This window comes from Polypterus senegalus, chromosome 15, assembly GCF_016835505.1.
Source record: "Polypterus senegalus isolate Bchr_013 chromosome 15, ASM1683550v1, whole genome shotgun sequence".
In the NCBI taxonomy this organism is placed as follows: domain Eukaryota; kingdom Metazoa; phylum Chordata; class Cladistia; order Polypteriformes; family Polypteridae; genus Polypterus; species Polypterus senegalus.
In genome coordinates, this window is record NC_053168.1 from 107,116,623 (window position 1) to 107,135,260 (window position 18,638).

The window sequence follows — 18,638 nt, forward strand, 5'->3', positions numbered from 1 at the left end:
TCTTGGCTGTCAAAGTTCATTTTTATTCCGGGCTGCTTCACAAAATCAAAACAAAGTGGTGTTGGTTTATTTGAAGCAGGGTCAACAGAAACCCAAACGCGAGTGTCACTTTCATCATTAGAATTACTTTTGGTTTCACTGTCCATTTCAATTTGGCTGCCTGATGACAGATTGACTTCATCATCACTGCTGATGAGAGGCTTCTCAACATCACTGCTCATATCATTGTCAAGAGCGTGCAACGCCTGGCCTGCTGAAAAATGTTTCTTAAGAGACGCAATTATGAGGTTAGAAGAAGATGCATCTGCACTGCTACCTGGGTAATGCTCAGGCCTGACACTTATGTAAGACATGTCTATAGATAGATAGATAGATAGATAGATAGATAGATAGATAGATAGATAGATAGATAGATAGATAGATAGATAGATAGATAGATAGATAGATAGATAGATAGATACTTTATTAATCCTAAGGGGAAATTCACATAATCCAGCAGCAGTATACTGATACAAAGAAACAATATTAAATTAAATAGTAATAATAATGAAAAGAATTAAAATAAAATTAATGTTCGCATTTACTCCCCCGGGTGGAATTGAAGAGTCGCATAGTGTGGGGAGGAACGATCTCCTCAGTCTGTCAGTGGAGCAGGACAGTGACAAAAGTCTGTCACTGAAGCTACTCCTCTGCCTGGAGATGACACTGTTAAGTGGATGCAGTGGATTATTCATGATTGACAGGAGTTTGCTTAGTGCCCGTCGCTCTGCCACAGATGCTAAACTGAAACAATATAAATAAATATATATATGAAACTATAGCATTGCCCAAGTAACACTCGGCACTAACGCTGCTGGCACTTTCACATCCTAAGTAATCCTTAGGTCTTAACGTGAGATGCGTCTATATCGTTGCCCAAGTGACATTTGGGATTAGTGCTTTCAGCACTGTTTTCAAACCCTGGGTAACGCTTGGGTCTAACACCAGGGAGTTTAAAAAACATCTTTGAATATCCACCTTAATAAAAGGACAACTGTCTGTGTGTGTGCATGTGTATGTGCCAAGTTGATATATGCCATTTGGTGGAACTGCCCACCTTAATTCGAACTTCTGACTTGCTCATAAATTCCAACAAAACTGGACAAGTGTCTGTGTATCTGTGTATCCATCCAGCATATTATAAGAAGGATTCGATGAGCTTCTCGTTATAGAGAATATTGGTAACCAAATCAAATCCTAGGAGGCTGAGTGTGCCAATATTATTTGATATATTGTCACATTCTATGATTTTTGCAATATAAAACATGTTGCAAAAGAAATTCCTCATTTTAGTACCTGTCTGAATCATTTATTGCTTCATTATGACATACTGCTAAAAATGTAGTCCCACTTGATTTTGTTGATGACTTGACCGTGCCATGTCTTGTCATTAATAATAACAATAAGAAATGTTTCTCCTGAGGGCCTGTTTTAGTCAAGAATCAAGTTCAGCTGGTATTATTATGTCCAAAGTATAATAAAATTTAAATAGAGAGCCGTACCATTACACTATCTACCTGTCTGCCTGCCTGTAGTGCCAGTGACGAGCGTCAGAATGGATTCCTTGCTCTATAATTGGCAGTTTGGGTGGCTCACTGTTCTTAATAGGACTGATTGACTTTGCAGCACTAAATCGAGTAATGTTTAGTGATATTGCAGGCTATCTGTTTTTATAGGCGGAATGGGTGAGGTCCCCACAGAGATTTTACTCACTGGTGCTAAAGGTATATAAACCAATTTACACAATAAACTAAACATAATGATGGAAATTATGTTGTTTTATTAGATCTGTTTGTAACCACTCTGCAATCTTCTCTTCTTTTCTCTCTATATATAAAATGAGAAAACATCTGCCGTCCATCCGTACCCAGATGTAAAATAATAAACTGTCCGGTGTCCGTCTTTTGGGCGTTACATAGCAAGCCTTCCGGTGTCCGTCAGTGCCCAGGCGTAATACTGCAGTGATCATCTGGCATCCACAACAATGTGAATTTCCCCTTGGGATTAATACAGTATCTATCTATCTATCTATCTATCTATCTATCTATCTATCTATCTATCTATCTATCTATCTATCTATCTATCTATCTATCTATCTATCTATCTATTATATAGTATCTTTTAAATCTATCTATCTATCTATCTATCTATCTATCTATCTATCTATCTATCTATCTATCTATCTATCTATCTATCTATCTATCTATCTATCTTTTAAAAAGTAGCTACCTTAAATTAATCCCTTTGGGAATGAATAAAACCTAAACTGAATTCTTCTTTGAATGAGGAGTGATTAGAATATGATGAAGTGGGAAAAAGGAAGACAAGCTAGAATGCTGAGTGAGAAGAAGCAGAAAGAACAGACAATTTCAGGTAACAGTTAATGACCGGACTCCATATATATTCAAAGAATCTTGTAGGAAACAAGATCAATCAATAGCTCCTTAGCATTTGCATCTATGGGTGTCAGGATCGTGTCTTCTTCACCAGGTTTTGGCCCATATTGTTTATAAATTAATGGTGTGATTTACCATTGTGCCAGTGCATTACGTCCAGTTAATGGAGAAAGAAAACATTTTACCAAAAATATTGTATACAAAGAAATCTGTAGATACTAAAGATTACAGATTTAGTTTTATTCAACCTCAGTCCATAAAACAGACTAATTAATAACATTAAGAATGACATATACTGTGAAGAATTTTTTCACACTTCTAATTACATGGGGACTATTTCTGCCCTATCAAACAATTCTGACGTTAATTAGTCTCGCAAGGCCAGACGTGATTCTCAAACAAGAAAACACGTCTGGGGATAACCCGTTAAAAATTGTGTAGTGAATAGCGTCGAAATCCTGTGCTGCAAAGGCTACAGCCACAGGGCTTCTACCTGAAACGCCCGTACTCCATTTCTCCAGTCCGTGTGTTTTAAACAGCATCAGGGGTGTCAGATAGAGAGAACAGCTACGAAATAAAAGACTTGACACAGAGTGAAAAATAAAAAACTAAAATTGCTATTATTAATTCAGGGTGCTCAGTAGTAAAAGGTAACTAAAGCTTACAAATTTGTACCATCGTAATGAGTGCTGTGACAGAGAAGGCAGATGCCACCACACACAGAGCACTGCAGCTCCTTGGCTCCACGTTTGAGAAGTATTTCTGTCTGCTATGATATCTTTCTGTCATTTTTAACCATTGCATCACCATACAGTATGACATAACAACAACAAATAAAATTTAGATACAATGTGTTAGAATGCCACAGCTATATTCTGGGATTGCAAGTTTGCATTTTCAGATAGCCAGTAATGTTAACTTACTTTAGTTACTCATTTAAATGTGCAGTCAGAAGACAGGTGTTCTGAAGTCTTGTCCGTGCTTTGCTGATGTCGTTAGGTAGATTTGTCGATTTGGGTGTTTTAAGTACTCAAATATGCATCTACTGTAGCTCTTCGTTATCAGCTCTCTTAACATCAGTCTTTTTCACAGAGTGTGACACACAGTTTACCTCAAAAGCATATTTTGCTGTTCATATTTTCATGAAAATAGCTGTAAGTTTACATCAACTCCTACACTATTGTCATACTGCTACAGAGCACACACAGCACCTGTGAAAACATATAATTCACTTTTACCACTCTTCCATTGATGTTTTCAAATGCCAATTTATAATCTGATTCTACAGAATGTTTTTTTTTTAAATGTGCAATGTGTTCTCTCATACGTGACACAAATTTATGTCTAGACGAGTTTTTTTTAGGAGAGTTTGACTGTAGACGATTCATCGTAATCAGAAACTTACTCTCTGCCGGTCAAAGTTAAAAAGAGGCCTATTGCTCTTTGCAGTTCAAAATCACCGCCCCTTACCTTCATGAGGAATTGGATTGGTTAAGAAATGTGACAGTCCATGAGCCGCCTAAGTGTCCCCACCCAATTTTAGGCACAATTCACTCAAGGTTGTCTCCAGATGTACATATTATATGACTGCCTTCAACAAGACGAGTCTTTAATAGAAATGGTATATTCTGCAATCCTAATATGACATTAACATACAGATTCCCTTTTCCTAGTTTTTACTTTGATTCTATTCCTGTTCTAGCATTGTACAATAGTGTCCATTTTACTAAACTGGATTTTCCCTAGTATAATATATTTTGATTGTATGATCTTTTTATTAATTTGTGTTCACTGTAAAGGGCACTATAGCGAATAAGGCTGATTTTCTTCTTCTTCTTTCATTATAACAGTTAAGAGTGCTTTTGATAGGTGCTATATCAATTAAAGTCTGACTGCAGTTGGTGTAACAGGCCCGAAACGTAATAACAGACAATGGGCCAAATTACTCAGGGGGAAAGTTTTTCCTCTTTTCTGCAAGCAGGAAACCTATATTGAGATTTCTTTTTTTTAATGTTTTTGGGTGGGCTTCTATTTTCTGAAAAAACTAATTTTTCAGGCCTTTTGGAATACATTCCACACATCCACACAAGTGGTGTAAATCACATGTGAACTTTGGGGGATTAACCCGATGCTGTGTTTGTGTAAAGCAGTGCTGCTGGGGTAAGGCACAGATATTTCCCTGAAAGGAAGTATTGTCTCCTAACCATTTCACCCTTGGCAATCAGTAACTCCCATCTAAAACAGCAAGCTATTTGCAATGACCGCCACAGCAAATTGATGCCAGACCCATCTGGTGGTGGGTTTCCTACCCTAAAATGAAAAAAAGAAAAAAAAAATGCTGTGTTATTGAAGCATTTTATTTCTGTTCACCAGTTTACTGAAATGAACTCAAGTAGCTCTTTTTTATGGCATAGTGGGAATATTATGTTGGAATTTATACAAAGGTTTGTATGAATAACAAAGGCAAGCAGGCAGAAATAGGACACAGATTGACTGGATTATGGTCGGCCCTGTGTGATAAAATATATTATTATTTGCTTTGTAAAGCACCCTGTGACCTTGCTCATTTGGCTGACCATTATTGTCACAATATAAATTTTTGAATTATTTGGTGAAGAATGTCGGCTTGGTGACATAGTAAGTACTACTGCTGCCACACAGCACACATTCTGAGTATTCTTCTCTATGTCTTTTCTCCTTCATCACAAAGATTGAATGTCAACCCTAAACTGGCCCCATATCCACTCACTAGGTACCCTGAACTAATACTGGGGGTGTGTGTGGGGGTCTCCTTTTGCTCTCAAAACAGTCTCAGTTCTTGGTGCCACAGACTCCACAAGATGTTAGAAACATTCCTTTGAGATTCTGGTCCATGTCAACGTGACTGCATCAGAAATTTCCATGGATTTGTCAGGTGCACATTCATGCTGCAAATCTCCCGTTCTACTAAAGGTGTTCTGTTTGATTCAGATTTGGTGACTGGAAATGTCACACTGTACTCAACCAGTTTGAGATGACTTTCGCTTTGTGACCTGGTGCATTATCATGCTGGAAGTAGCCATTAGAAGAAGAGTAATTTGTGGCCATTTTAGAACAGACTGGCATGAAATGAATGAAACACAATGAAAGGAATCAATCGATCCATCTATCCATCTTCCAGACCTCAGCAGCCAGCTTCACCTTGAAGGCAACCATCATGAAGGAAGCTTGTGTTACGCAAATTATGCCAGCATGTCCTCAAAAACAGTGAACCCCAAAAGGAGACTAAGCTAATGGTCTGTATATATACATTTTCATCATTTCTTCGTTAGATACCATTTTTACCTACAAACTCCTGAGAAATGTCATCAGTACTGCCTCTGGAACATTCTTCATATCTGTTGGGGGGATCATTGCACCAACTGCAGCACCCTCACTGAGGCAAAGAAGACCAGCATCAAAACCATAATCCATTAGCGACAGTTCTCTTGAACAGGCCTCTACATTAGAATGGTTAACTGCTGTCTCTCCTCACACATCTTCTACTCAGAAAGGAGCTGAGGTTGGACAACCTTGGGTGCTCATAAAAAGTGGTTTATTTTGGTTGGGGGTTGAATTCTGGTTTGTTATGTTAGACTTGATCGTATGGAATGTTATTTTCTTTAAATAAAATCAGTAATGAAAAAGAACAAAAAAGAAAGGGGTTTAAAGACTATTGTGGGGTTGTCCTTACAAAAGGCCAGATTAACATTAAATACTGGGGGAATACAGTGAAATGAATCATATGATTCTTCATTCATCTATCGTCAAACATATACAGTAACACAGATGGGTGTAATTCTTGTTTCCAGTGACGACCAGGAGTTGGAGTGGAACAGGAAGAAGGGTTGTGGGAGAGCAGGAGTCAATCTCAGGAAGTGTCAGGCGCAAGTCAGAGAAGAGCTCTGGACAGGGTGAACAGATACGCACACACACACAGAGGCTAATTTAGCATCACCAACTCACCTTGTGCTACAAAAATAGTGAATGTCCTAATACAGCTAATGATAAAAGTCACAACATAAAAAATAAAAGTGAATTATGGAATTATGGTGGCCATAAATTGGATGATGCAGGATTGATTTTATTATAGATGCTTTAAAATTTCCTGAACTAGCTTGCTCTAATGCTCAGTATAGAAGTGCAGTACTATTTAAGATTTCTACACCCTGTCCAGGTGTTGTTCCTGCCTTATAGCCAATGATTGCTGAGATAGACTCCAACTGTCCTGCGACCCTGCCCTACATAAGCAAGTTAAAAAAATGTATAGATAAATAGTTTTATAATTGATTGATCTCTTATCAGAAGCCAAAACAGAAGTTCCTGTGTGTGTTAATTGTAATAATATTTCTGTAAAGTATTAATCTCCCCTTGTGGACAAATAAAGTGTCTATCTATCTATCTATCTATCTATCTATCTATCTATCTATCTATCTATCTATCTATCTATCTATCTATCTATCTATCTATCTATCTATCTATCTATCTATCTATCTATCTATCTATCTATCTATCTATCTATCAATCTATCTATCTATCTATCTATCGTAACAAAGGTGCTATATTGCACCTGACCTGACACAGACTGACACCGAGACATGTGTATAAAATAAAGAAACTTTTATTTTTCTTCAGTTGAAGGGCACGTCTTCTCCGTGTCCCCCAGCCAGAACACAGTCCCAAAGCACAAAGTACAACACCAAAAACTCTCTTTCTTTTGCACCAACACTCCTCCCAGGCAACCTCGTCCTCCTCCACCCGACTCTGGTCACTGAGTGGTGGTTGCTGGTCCCATTTATTGGGCACCGGGAAGTGCTCCAGGTGTTTGATTGCCAACATCAGGCTGCACTTTCGGGTGTGGCAAAACTAATGCCCAGAAGGGTCCAGCAGCTCCTGCTGCAGCACCTCCTGGCGGCACTTGCGGAATCCAACAGGGCTGTGGAGAACTCTATCCCCCATGGAGCCCTGCGGGAGGCTGAGAAACCGCTCCAACCCAGAGGGGCGGCCATCCAGCGTCCAGGGGGAGGTATTGCACTGTTCAGGGCTGCTCCCCCTGAATATATATTGAAGTGGCATCCCGGCCGGGCATGAGACCCATCCGCCACACTATCTATCTATCTATCTATCTATCTATCTATCTATCTATCTATCTATCTATCTATCTATCTATCTATCTATCTATCTATCTATAGGATAACATAATTTGTGGTTTTGCTCGTTAAGGTTACTACAAAATATAAGTGATTTTTTAAAGCAATAATTTTGGAAAATAGTATTAAAGGCACTATAAAAACATTCATTGCCCTAGAATAAGTAGTCACACTTAGGGACTAATTTGTATAAAGTACTTCCTGATAGCAGTCATCTTCTGTGGCCCTATAGATTTGTTAATCAGATTGCTAAAAGTGGAGGCCAGTGCTAGAACTGGTAGAAACTACAAGTTTGAAATACACAAGTAGAAAGTCTTAGTGGCAAGGTGTCTCCTAAAATAGCTGTCCAAACTGAGCTCTGCAGTTATGAGAACACCCAGCTCTCTTTGAAAATGCTCAGTGCCTGTGAGCGTTGGGGAGAACTTTAATTTTAGCCCGGTCCTTCTGTCTTCTCTCTCAGAAACAGCTGAAGGTCTGACTGCTAGACACGCTGGCTGCGGCTACAGGTCTTGGGTATACTTCAGTGTTTATTTCTGGGCCATTAACAGAACCTCTCAAGCCCACATAACTGACTAAAATGTTTTTGCTCTTTCTTCCTAAATGTAGTTTGCTAGTGAATTATCTTGTGGATTTAGAACAGAATTGCTATAATACAGTAGACAGCGTGACAGTGTTGCTCTTCACAGATGCCAAAAAAATAAACAAAACACTTCTCCAATATACTTAGAGTGCTGCTTATGTAAAGCATGTTGGGGTCTCTATAAAATAAGGATTGATTCATTTCTTTCCTTCATTAAGTAAGTAAATATTTTTACAGCTGAGTGTCATACTTAATTTTTTTAAATCGCCTATTTTGTTGTTTTTTTAATTTCATACTTGACTAATGTGACACTTTTATTTAGTACTTGTGTAAGAATTTGGATTGTGAAAGTATGACTAATTTATGTAGTACAGTTATTCTGGGCAGTTTTGTCAGAAATATTAAACAATGTGATACTGAATTATGAGAGTTATGTAATGAATATGGAGACAATGTTATCATAGCATCATCACTGTTAAGTTCTGCCTACAATGTGTTTTTCTAACTAATGACTGTTACAGATAGATGCATTTCAAATTCTGAAAAAAGTGGTCCACCTCGGTCATTACTGTTTTATTAAAATCAGCTTTGTGGAGAACAATGCATTACAATCAGTAGCTGGTAAAAGAAGATTTCATAAAAATGTAAGAAAGCTTTTTTGTGCAGTGAATTGCTACCATATGGAAGCAGCTGCCTACCAGGGTGTTTTAAAGGGGCGGCCTGGGGACCTTTAAGTCTTTACTCTATATTATTTCTAGAATCACTTGTTGAATAGAAATTGATGAGCCATGCTGGGATGAATGGCCTGCTCTCATCAAAACATTTTTTTCTGGTTGTATGTAAAAAAAAAAAGGAGAATAGAAGATTTAAAACAGCTCACTGCAGCCAGCATGGAGCAGAAGGAGGATGATGAGTGGACAGATTGGGTTCAGCTACAAGCTGAGTTTGACGTGAAGTCTATATGATTAAGTGTATCATTTGTATATGCAGTAAATCTGAAAATATTCTCTCCATACCTAGAATAATGCTGGCGGAATCTACAGATATACAAATTATGTACATATTATTAAAATACACAAAGGGAAAATAAATTCAAAGTAACAAAGAAACAGACAGAAAACAAAATAAATTCTGCTGCTCCTATGAAGGCTCGTGCCTCGATGTGATGACTTCCACACTAGTCAACATCACAGGTACACCTAGCATTGTCCCTTTTTGTCTCCTGTCTCCCTGTCATTCCCCTCAGACTCAGACAACTCTTCTAACTAACAGTTAATATTTGTGTTATCTTCTGTGGAGCAGATAGATAATTGCATCCTCCACTCCAATCTTTGTCCAATTGGCAGACTGTAGTGGATCCAGGTGGTCTACCATAAGATCAGTCTCTCAAAGGTCCTCATGATGTGAGACATAAGTGCCATTGGTCTGTAGTCATTTGTGAAGGGGTGCCTGCCTTCTTTGGAACAGGAACAATGCATTGCAGTAGCTACACTTTTCCTGGATTGCTCGAGTCCCATAGTTATGCGATATATAGTATATTCTACCATATTCACTTAAACACTGCATGTTATCTAAATAATCCTATATCCAACCATACATGGTCACGGGGGTGGAGAAGACTGTCATGAGTAATTTGTGACAGACGGGTATCAGCAAGAGTGAAAGGGAAGGTCTACAGGACGGTAGTGAGATGAGCTGTGTTATATGGGTTGGAGACGGTGGCACTGACCAGAAATCAGGAGACAGAGCTGGAGGTGGCAGAGTTAAAGATGCTAAGATTTGCATTGGGTGTGACGAGGATTTATAGGATTAGAAATGAATACATTAGAGAGTCAGCTCAAGTTGGATGGTTGGGAGACAAAGTCAGAGAGGCAAGATTGCGTTGGTTTGGACATGTGCAGAGTAGAAATACTGAGTATATTGGGAGAAGGATGCCAAGGATAGAGCTGCCAGGGAAGAGGAAAAGAAAGAGGAAGGCCTAAGAGAAAGTTAATGGATGTGGTGAGAGAGGACATGCAGGTGATGTGTGTAACAGAACAAGATGCAGAGGACAGAAAGATATGGAGGAAGATGATCCGCTGTGGCAACACCTAACGGGAGTAGCCGAAAGAAGTAGAAGAAGAAGATTTGGCTGACACTTTTATCTAAGGCTACTCACAAGATCAGTACATGCTACAACATTTAAGATTTTTTTTGCTGTTGCATTACAAGCAGGTTAAGTGACTTGCTCAAGGTCACAGAGCGACACTGAGATAGAAATTCAACTGGCACCTTTGTGGTTTAAAGTTCTGTGCCTTTCGCCACCACACCATGACGTCTCAGCTGTAACAACAAGTTGCATCTGGCAGTCCCATTCCAGGATTTATTCTAGCATGGGATATTAGAGAAAAGCATTTTGAACAATAGGGCCAGCAGCTTAAGAGAACTCTGTTGTGAGAAGTGATGTTCATACCCCTTAATACCCAAGGTCTTTAAAGGCCAGGCTTCTAAGCCAATCTCATCTTTTTAACTTCTTCTGCTGCAATAATTCTTGAGGTTTTATACTAATTTTCTGGAGGTCTTCCATTATTACTGTTTCTGGTAGTCTCGAAATAATGACCTTTTGGAAACACATCTCACACAGGCCTCACCATCGCATGTCCACATTACAATGTAGAGCACATTCTGACTGGCAGTGACATCTTCTTTCTGTCTTAGAAATCCCTCTTGGTTTTGTCTCATAAATTGTGCTGTCTTGATGGCAGTTTTGACCTTCAACACTTCTTGTCCCACACACAATATTCTTTAAGACCTGAAGCAGAAATTCACATTTCTTTGAGAATAACATTAGACGAAGGTGTAATCTAAAATTGTTTACATTCTGTGTTTGTAGCGTTGTGGCCTTAAGTTGATGTTTTGTGTTATTACAGAGGCTTTTACTATTGTGGCAGGGGTGTATCAATTAAACAGGTGGTCTGGAAGTAGCACCAGCTTGTGGTGTTTGCTGTAGCTGCTTCCCAAAGGTAATATGAGCAACAGAATGGCAGGCCACCCCTTGGCTCTGGTCACACTTGTTTTATCAGACTGACCATTCACATCTTTTATTGTCCTCAGGATGATTTCACCCTCCTCCTTTGAGTATGGAGACTCAGTGGACACATCCCGGTTTGTTCAGCTGGAGGATATGGAGTGCCTCTTTCAGCCTCTCAATTACACCTTTCAGGTAATTTTTTTCAGTATAAAATTAAATGAACAAACATCTTAAATCCTCCTCCTCATACAGATTAGGGATACATGTACATTATTTTCCTTAGTCTCTTGCAGCTTTTATGTGTTCACAAGATTCAACGTACTTTGGCAACACTTGGTGTAAGATGGAGACCAATCCAGATGTGGAGCCAGTCCCAAGTGGGGAATATTCAAGCACAATCTCACATTCAGTTAGCCTAAACCGATTTAGAGTTGTATGTTAGCCTAACATATCTTTAGAATGTAAGAGGTCAACCGGCGCACCAAGTGAGACTATACAAACACCATACAGCCAGTCATCTGCAGCTGGGAGGCAGGAGAGCTAACCACTGTGCCACCATGCCTGCTAGAGACATGCAAAGAAATCCTTGGTTCACCAACAAAAGCACTATAGACATATGCGCCCGACAAAACCGCGACGGACAAATGAGCACCGACAAACCCACTAACTGGTTTTCGACAAAATTGTGAGAGAGGCCAAGAGAGTGGGACGCCCTTGCTGCAATTCTTCCTACATATGCAGGGCGTGATCTTAAAGACTATCTGTGTGCCGTGCTGATGACATGCCGCGTCTCATAATATTGACTTCTAAAATAAACATTATTATATATGCTTTAAACTAGTAATTCATATTTAATGAAACTTTCGCGATTTTGTCGGGGCGATTTTGACGGCGCGTTTTAATCGGCACTATTTTGTCGGCGAGCATATGTCTATCGCGTAAATGTCGGGTCACAAAATCCTTTGTGATGCACTTTAGGATACATTTTCACCATTAAGTATCCCATTCTCGGGTGAAACCAAAAAAATACTTGTCAGGTATTATACTAATCTCAACATTTGATCTGCCCGGACCCATAAACTTTGACCTCCATCCACATGTCTCCCACAGCTTTTACCCAATGTCCTCATACAGCCGTTTACTCTTATCGATTCAACCACATGCTCCCAGTTCTTTATCACTCTGTCTAATTTGTAGCATCTCTTGTGTTAGAAATTTAACATCTTATTAAAAAAAACATCACCTAACAGGACAAATCAGTTATCAGGCAGGAGGAAAGCTGTTCATTATATCTTTTAATTACTCCTTGGCAAAATGCCTTGGAGGGAATATTCTTCAAAAACAGTCCATTACAGCATGGTCATAGAAACAAAGAATAGAGGTATTTATAAACTACATCTATATATATATATATATATCATCTGCTGCCATCACCCTGTTTCCTCAACTCCCATAAACCTCCAAACCTCTCACACAATCCCTCCAAGTTCCTAGTGTAAACACTATTCCCACCCATACACCATCTCTATAACACACCGGTGAGGCTTCACGTTGGGTATGGTGTGCAGTTTTGGCCTCTGGACTACAAAAAAGACAGCTGTGCTAGAAAAAGTCCCGAGAAGAACGACTAGCCTGAGTCTGAGACTGAGAGGTATGAACCATGAAGAAAGATTTCAGCTTGAACAATCAGATATTAAGAGAGACCATGATTAAAGTTCTACAATTATGAAAGGAATTAGTATAGCGGATCAAGGCTAATGCTTTAAAGAACGGGGGGTGACAGTGAGAAACTTGTTAAGAGTAAGTTCCACACAAACATTTGATAGATTTTCTTCACACATGAACTATAGACACCTGGAATAAATTACCATCTAGTGTGGAGAATAGGACTTTAGGGACCATCAAAACTCGACTTGATGTTATTTTGGAGGAATTGGGTGGATGTAATTGGTAAGATTTGTGGGTCTGAATGGCCTACTCTTGTCACAATTTCTCTAATGTTCTTGTTTTATAATTCTAATGTTCATATACCCCAACCTCCTGCAATTGGGCTTTTTTCAAATATTAAAAGATGAACTGAACAGTAAAGACAAAAGAAAATTGAGCTAAAATGGTAATTGGGTATCAGAATGCTCCAGGATATCAGAGAGATAAATACTGATGGGATATCAGAGGATTAACAAGAAATAGGGAATTAGGGAGATAATCATTGATGTTGATATACCAGAGTGCTGACTCTAACGGGGAATAAGAGGGCAAATCGTTAATGCTGTATCAGATACCAAAAACAGTGAAGTGGTATCAGACTGCTAAAGACTGTTGAACTATCAGTTCAGTTCAGTGTATTCATATTTAATCACACTTCCTCTTATGAGCTAAGTTCACTATGCAATTATTACTTACATTACACTATGTGGCCAAAAGTATGCGGACACCACTCCAAATTATTTAAATCAGGTGTTTCATTGTTAACAGGTTCATATAGCACATAGCCATGCAATCTCCACTGACAAACACTGGCAGTGGACTTAGACATACTGAAGAGCTCAGTGACATGTCACCTATGATGCCATCTTCTCTGCAAATTGGTACGTGAAATTTCTGCTCTGCTTGATTTGCCCCAGTCAAACGTAAGTACCGTTATTAAGGAAAGAAAAGGAAAGGAAGCCTTTATTGTTACTGTACTAGTACAATGAAATTGTAAATGCTATAACTGTAAACAGTACAGGTACATCAAACAATGATGAACAAATAATATAAATCGCACACATCCTATGATAAATAAATTCCATACATAAATACAGTAAATGAGGAAAGAAAATTGTTATTCACTAAAGTAATTGTGGTACATACTGGAGGAAAAAAAATATGAAATAGAAGTTCCTAGGAGTAACAACACAGCTCATCCATGAAGTGGTAGACCACACAGACTCAGAGTGGGGTCACCGAGTGTAGTGCGTGTAATATTGCCTGTACTCTGTGTGGCATCATTCACAACAAAGTTACAAACTGAATCTGGAAGCAATATCAAAACAAGAGCTGTGCCTTGGGAGCTTCATGGGTTTCCATGGCTGAGCAGATGCACACAAGTCTAAGATCACTGTGTGCAATGACATGCGCCAGCTGGAGTGAGTGGTGTAAAGCACATCACCATTGGACTCTGGAATAGTGGAAACACATATTCCGGAGTGATGAATCACACTTCACTAGATGGCAGTCTGATGGACGAATTTGAGTTTGGTAGATGGCAGGAAAACACTACCATCTGGACTGCATAGTGTCTACTGTAAAGTTTGGTGGAGGAGGAATAATGGGGCTGGGCTCCTTGGTTCAGGTGAAGATTACTGTTAATGCTATAGTATAAAAAGATATTTTAGACAATTGTGCTCTTGGAAGGTCATTTTTAGTTCCAGCATGACTGTTCCCTTCTGCACAAGGAAGGGTCCATAAGGACATAGAAGAACTCAAGCAGCCTACACAGAGCCTTGAGTTCAACCATATTGAACACCTTTGGGATGAATTGGAATACCAGTTATGAGCCTGGTCTTCTCATCCAATATCAGTACTAGAAAACACAAATTGTTTTGGTTGAATTTGGTTAAATTCCCACAGACACACTGAAAACTCTTTTGGAAAGCCTTCCCAGAAGAGTGGAGGCTGTTACAGCCACAAAGGGGAAGCAACTCCATGTTAGTGTCCATGGTTGTGGAGTGGAACGTCCAACAACCTTATATACAGTAGGTGTATGTGATGATCAGGTTAACACAGAATATAGTGTTGAAATATTTTACAATATAGACAAATATATGAGGAGTGGCATGGTAGTGCCTTGGCAGTGCTGCTGCCTCACTGTAAGGAGATCTGAGCCCGCATCCCAGGCCCTCCCTTCATGTAGTTTGCATGTTCTCCCCGTGTCTACATGGGTTACTTCCCACAGTCCAAAGAAATGCAGGTTAGGTGGATTGGCAATACTAAATTGGCCACAGTGTATGATTAGGGTGTGAGATGGACTGGCATCCTGTCCAGGGTCTGTTCCTAACTTGCACCCTATGCTAGCAGGGATTGGCTCCAGCACCCCCTTGCGTTCCTGTACAGAACTAAGCAGACTAGAAAATCACTGACTGACAAATATTTGAGGATATGCTGAGATATTTACAGGGTGGTTTTAAGCCTCACTGTCCAAGCGCAGCTTCATTCTGAAAACAATAGTAAGTATCAGACAGCTAAAGCAGTAATGGAGTTAAAAAGGGACTAAAATAGTGGTAAAGTATAACAGGGTACCTGAGGACATGAAAAAGGGACGTGGATCTGAGCACATTCTCCCAGCCATCTGTGGGTCCCAGGCGAGTATTGGTTTCATAACTCCACCCGTCCCTTCCAAGAGTTCCCTGGCGTGTGCAGAGCTGCTGACACTCTGTAAGAAGGCCTGACAGACATACCACAAGCTAGAACCTGAGTTCAAAAACAGTGACTCTGGAGAGCCGTCAGGAGCGAATGCCTGGATTGGTTTCCTGGAAGTTAACAGCGAGATGCTTCCTCCTCCTCGACAGGCAAAGCCTAACTAACTCATTCCAGAAATATTTCAGAAAAACATCTGTGTCAAGGCTGAGAGATGGTGGAGGGGAGGCGCGAGACAAAGAAATTCAGAACTTAAGAAAAAGCCTGATTTGCGGTTTCTTCCTTTTGAACGGCAGCCCTCCACCGCCAGGTTTTCTTTGGCAGGCATCTGCCCCCTTCTTCCCCCGGTCGTGTAGTGCGTAGGGTCTCTCAAAGATGCAGGCACAAGCCAGTACTCTCGGCACAAAACACGACCTGCACCACTCCCTCTTCCCTTGGGGCGTCAGCTCCACTTGGACACAGGAGAACGTTTGTACTGCGATGTTAGAAAAGCTGGCAGCGATTAACAGAATTTCTCAAACACAGTCAATGGAGAATGTGGCTCATTGTGTGCAGAAAGACTTGCTGCTGCTTTACAGTTTTATATTATTAACACGAGAGCAAGAATGGTGCTGTTACCCAGAGGGGGAATTTGAATAACTTCCCGCTGTGTGTGTGTGTGTGTGTGTGTGTGTGTGTGGGACAAGATTGGGCACCTTTCAACATTTAATGTATTTTTGTGGTTGAAGGGTTTTTCCTGTAGGAGGTATTCATCTCTGCAATATTACAAAAGAGTACTTGACTTCTGTGGCCTTGTGACAAATCAGATTGGTTTTAATATGACTATTGGAGGTTGAGTCATAATGTAAATTAGACATGATGGAGCAGCACAGAGGAGTCTGTCCCCCGTTATCACATTTAAAATGTTTGATTTATTTGTACAGGTTTTTTTTTTTTGTCCTTATTGTAGTATTTTCGATCCAGTACTGTGGCATGATAGAAATTCTCATATGGCCTGGTGACAACGTAGGTCTGTTTAGCATGAACACTTACACAGAGATGGCCACCCAAAAACCATCATACTTTGGTTTAAAGAATTTTATTTTTTGGCAGCTTACATCTGATGTTTGTGGGATTTTCATTGTTAAGGCGTTTTTCTTTTTTCCTGTTTAAATTTTAAACATTGTGCAATTATGTGCATCATGGATGAGGGGGCCGCACAGAGGTCTACATTTGATCATGGCACCAAAAAGGACACTTAATGGTAATTTCCTGCAGGTTTAGTTGAATTTTTGCTAGTGTACAATAAGCTTTGTGCTTTGAGCTTTTTCCTGCAGATTTCATTCCCATTTGCACTTTGATCCTGTTGAAAAGTATCTCAGAGTAGGAAAACAGTTATAACTGGCTCAGAAATCTCAGAGTGTCACAAATTTGGCCCTGCTCCTGAGAGTAGGACTAAAAGCATTTTATCAATTTTCCAAATTTAGGAAACTACTCCTAACTTACCAAGATTTATGAGCGTCCATGACTTACAGAAGACAGCCTTCAGGCAGAGATCGGCATGTCCATCCTATAAAAAGATATTAGTTTGACAGAGATGGAATATTATTGTAGCAGATCTTCTGCATTATGTGATTGGTCCATCAATGCCTGGAAGTCATGTGCTGTTAACCGAACTGAAAGTGCTGGTAACATTAGATGTAAAATGCAGCTTTGCAATAGCGATGATTTGGGTATGTCACAGCCAATCATTTCTCAAATTTTGAACTAAACGTTGAACACTCTTACAATGCACGAGGTAAAATGCAGATTTACAAATTTCTCCACATGAGTTAATGTCATGCAAATCGGCACACACATAAAAGTCACTGCCCCAAATCTGGAGGAGCATGCATATGTGATTCACAAGCGATAAAGCCCAGGTGGTCATGGGTGTATATACTATACTACTGTATATTGTAGTAACAAGTATATTTTAATGAAGATAGTTGGGGCTGGATGGGTGATTGGCAGAGAAATGTCATACAGGTACTCTGAGCTGTGTCTTCCACAACATTTGCATTGCATTTTACAAACTGGGGGAGATTCAAGGAGGCAGGCACAGACTCCCTGAGCACTAGATAAATAGAACCTCGCAGAATATAAGGGGGGATCATGGAGAGAGATAGACACGTCATGCAACTCCAGAAGATGATTGGGATCAGTGGATGGGTGAATGCGACTAGAGAGTTGTGCAAGAATGTGTGGCTAGTAGGTGGCTAGTTTCAGTAATTGTTATTTTATGAGACATTTCCCATGGCCATAACAGTAGGAAGGTAATTCTTTAGAAAGTGGATCATAGATTGTTAAATAAACGTGCACATTACCAGGTGTGGAGTATGACCTGGACACAGACAGGCAGACACGTTAAACTCACCCCACACATGTTTATTAACAAAGTCCATATTTACAAATGAGTGGTCAAACCCCAAAAGTCCCCAGAGTCCTGGCCACTCAGTCCAATGCCTTCACTCTCTTCAGGCTGCCTCCTTGCCTCTCCTCCAAGACCTCATCTTCTCCTCCCGACTCCAGCCATCATATGAAGGGAGGCGGCCCCTTTTATATGCACCTGAATGTGCTTCAGATGTCCTCCAGTGACCTTCTGTTGACACTCCCCTGTGTGGCAGAAGTACCGGCTGTGTACCCGGAAGCACTCTGGGTGTCCCCGATCCTCTTCGCCCCAGCACTTCCGGGTGTGGCGGAAGTGTTGAGGTCCAGGGCTCTCTAGGCACAGGGGCACCCCTGGCGGTGACCATGGGCCCCTACAGGGTACAGCTTCAAAGCTCTGTACCTGTGGCCCCCAAAGGAACCAGGGTGGTTGCCCCCACGTGGTCTGAGGTGGATGTAAACCCTCTTCCGGTCCTCCTGGATGTCCCGGCCGGGTCACCAACCCAGGCATCTCCGACACAGGCTTAACTCTCATTTTGGGTGTGTGTGTCTCGGTGCTCGTTTCAGTATTATTTTTGATTTTGTTGTTAAGTAGCAACGATTACATGCAGCTTAGCACAATATCCTACCTTATTATATTT

At 40.2% G+C, this 18,638-nt stretch overlaps 1 protein-coding gene across 1 annotated transcript in view; it reads left to right on the plus strand.

Annotated features, from left to right (window-relative positions):
* Window positions 1–18,638, plus strand: part of itga9 (integrin, alpha 9) — a 336,927-nt gene that overhangs the window by 279,829 nt on the left and 38,460 nt on the right. Inside the window, exon 22 of the mRNA XM_039736193.1 lies at window positions 11,277–11,385. Coding sequence (XP_039592127.1) covers window positions 11,277–11,385 — 109 coding nt within the window. The remainder of the gene's footprint in view (window positions 1–11,276; window positions 11,386–18,638) is intronic.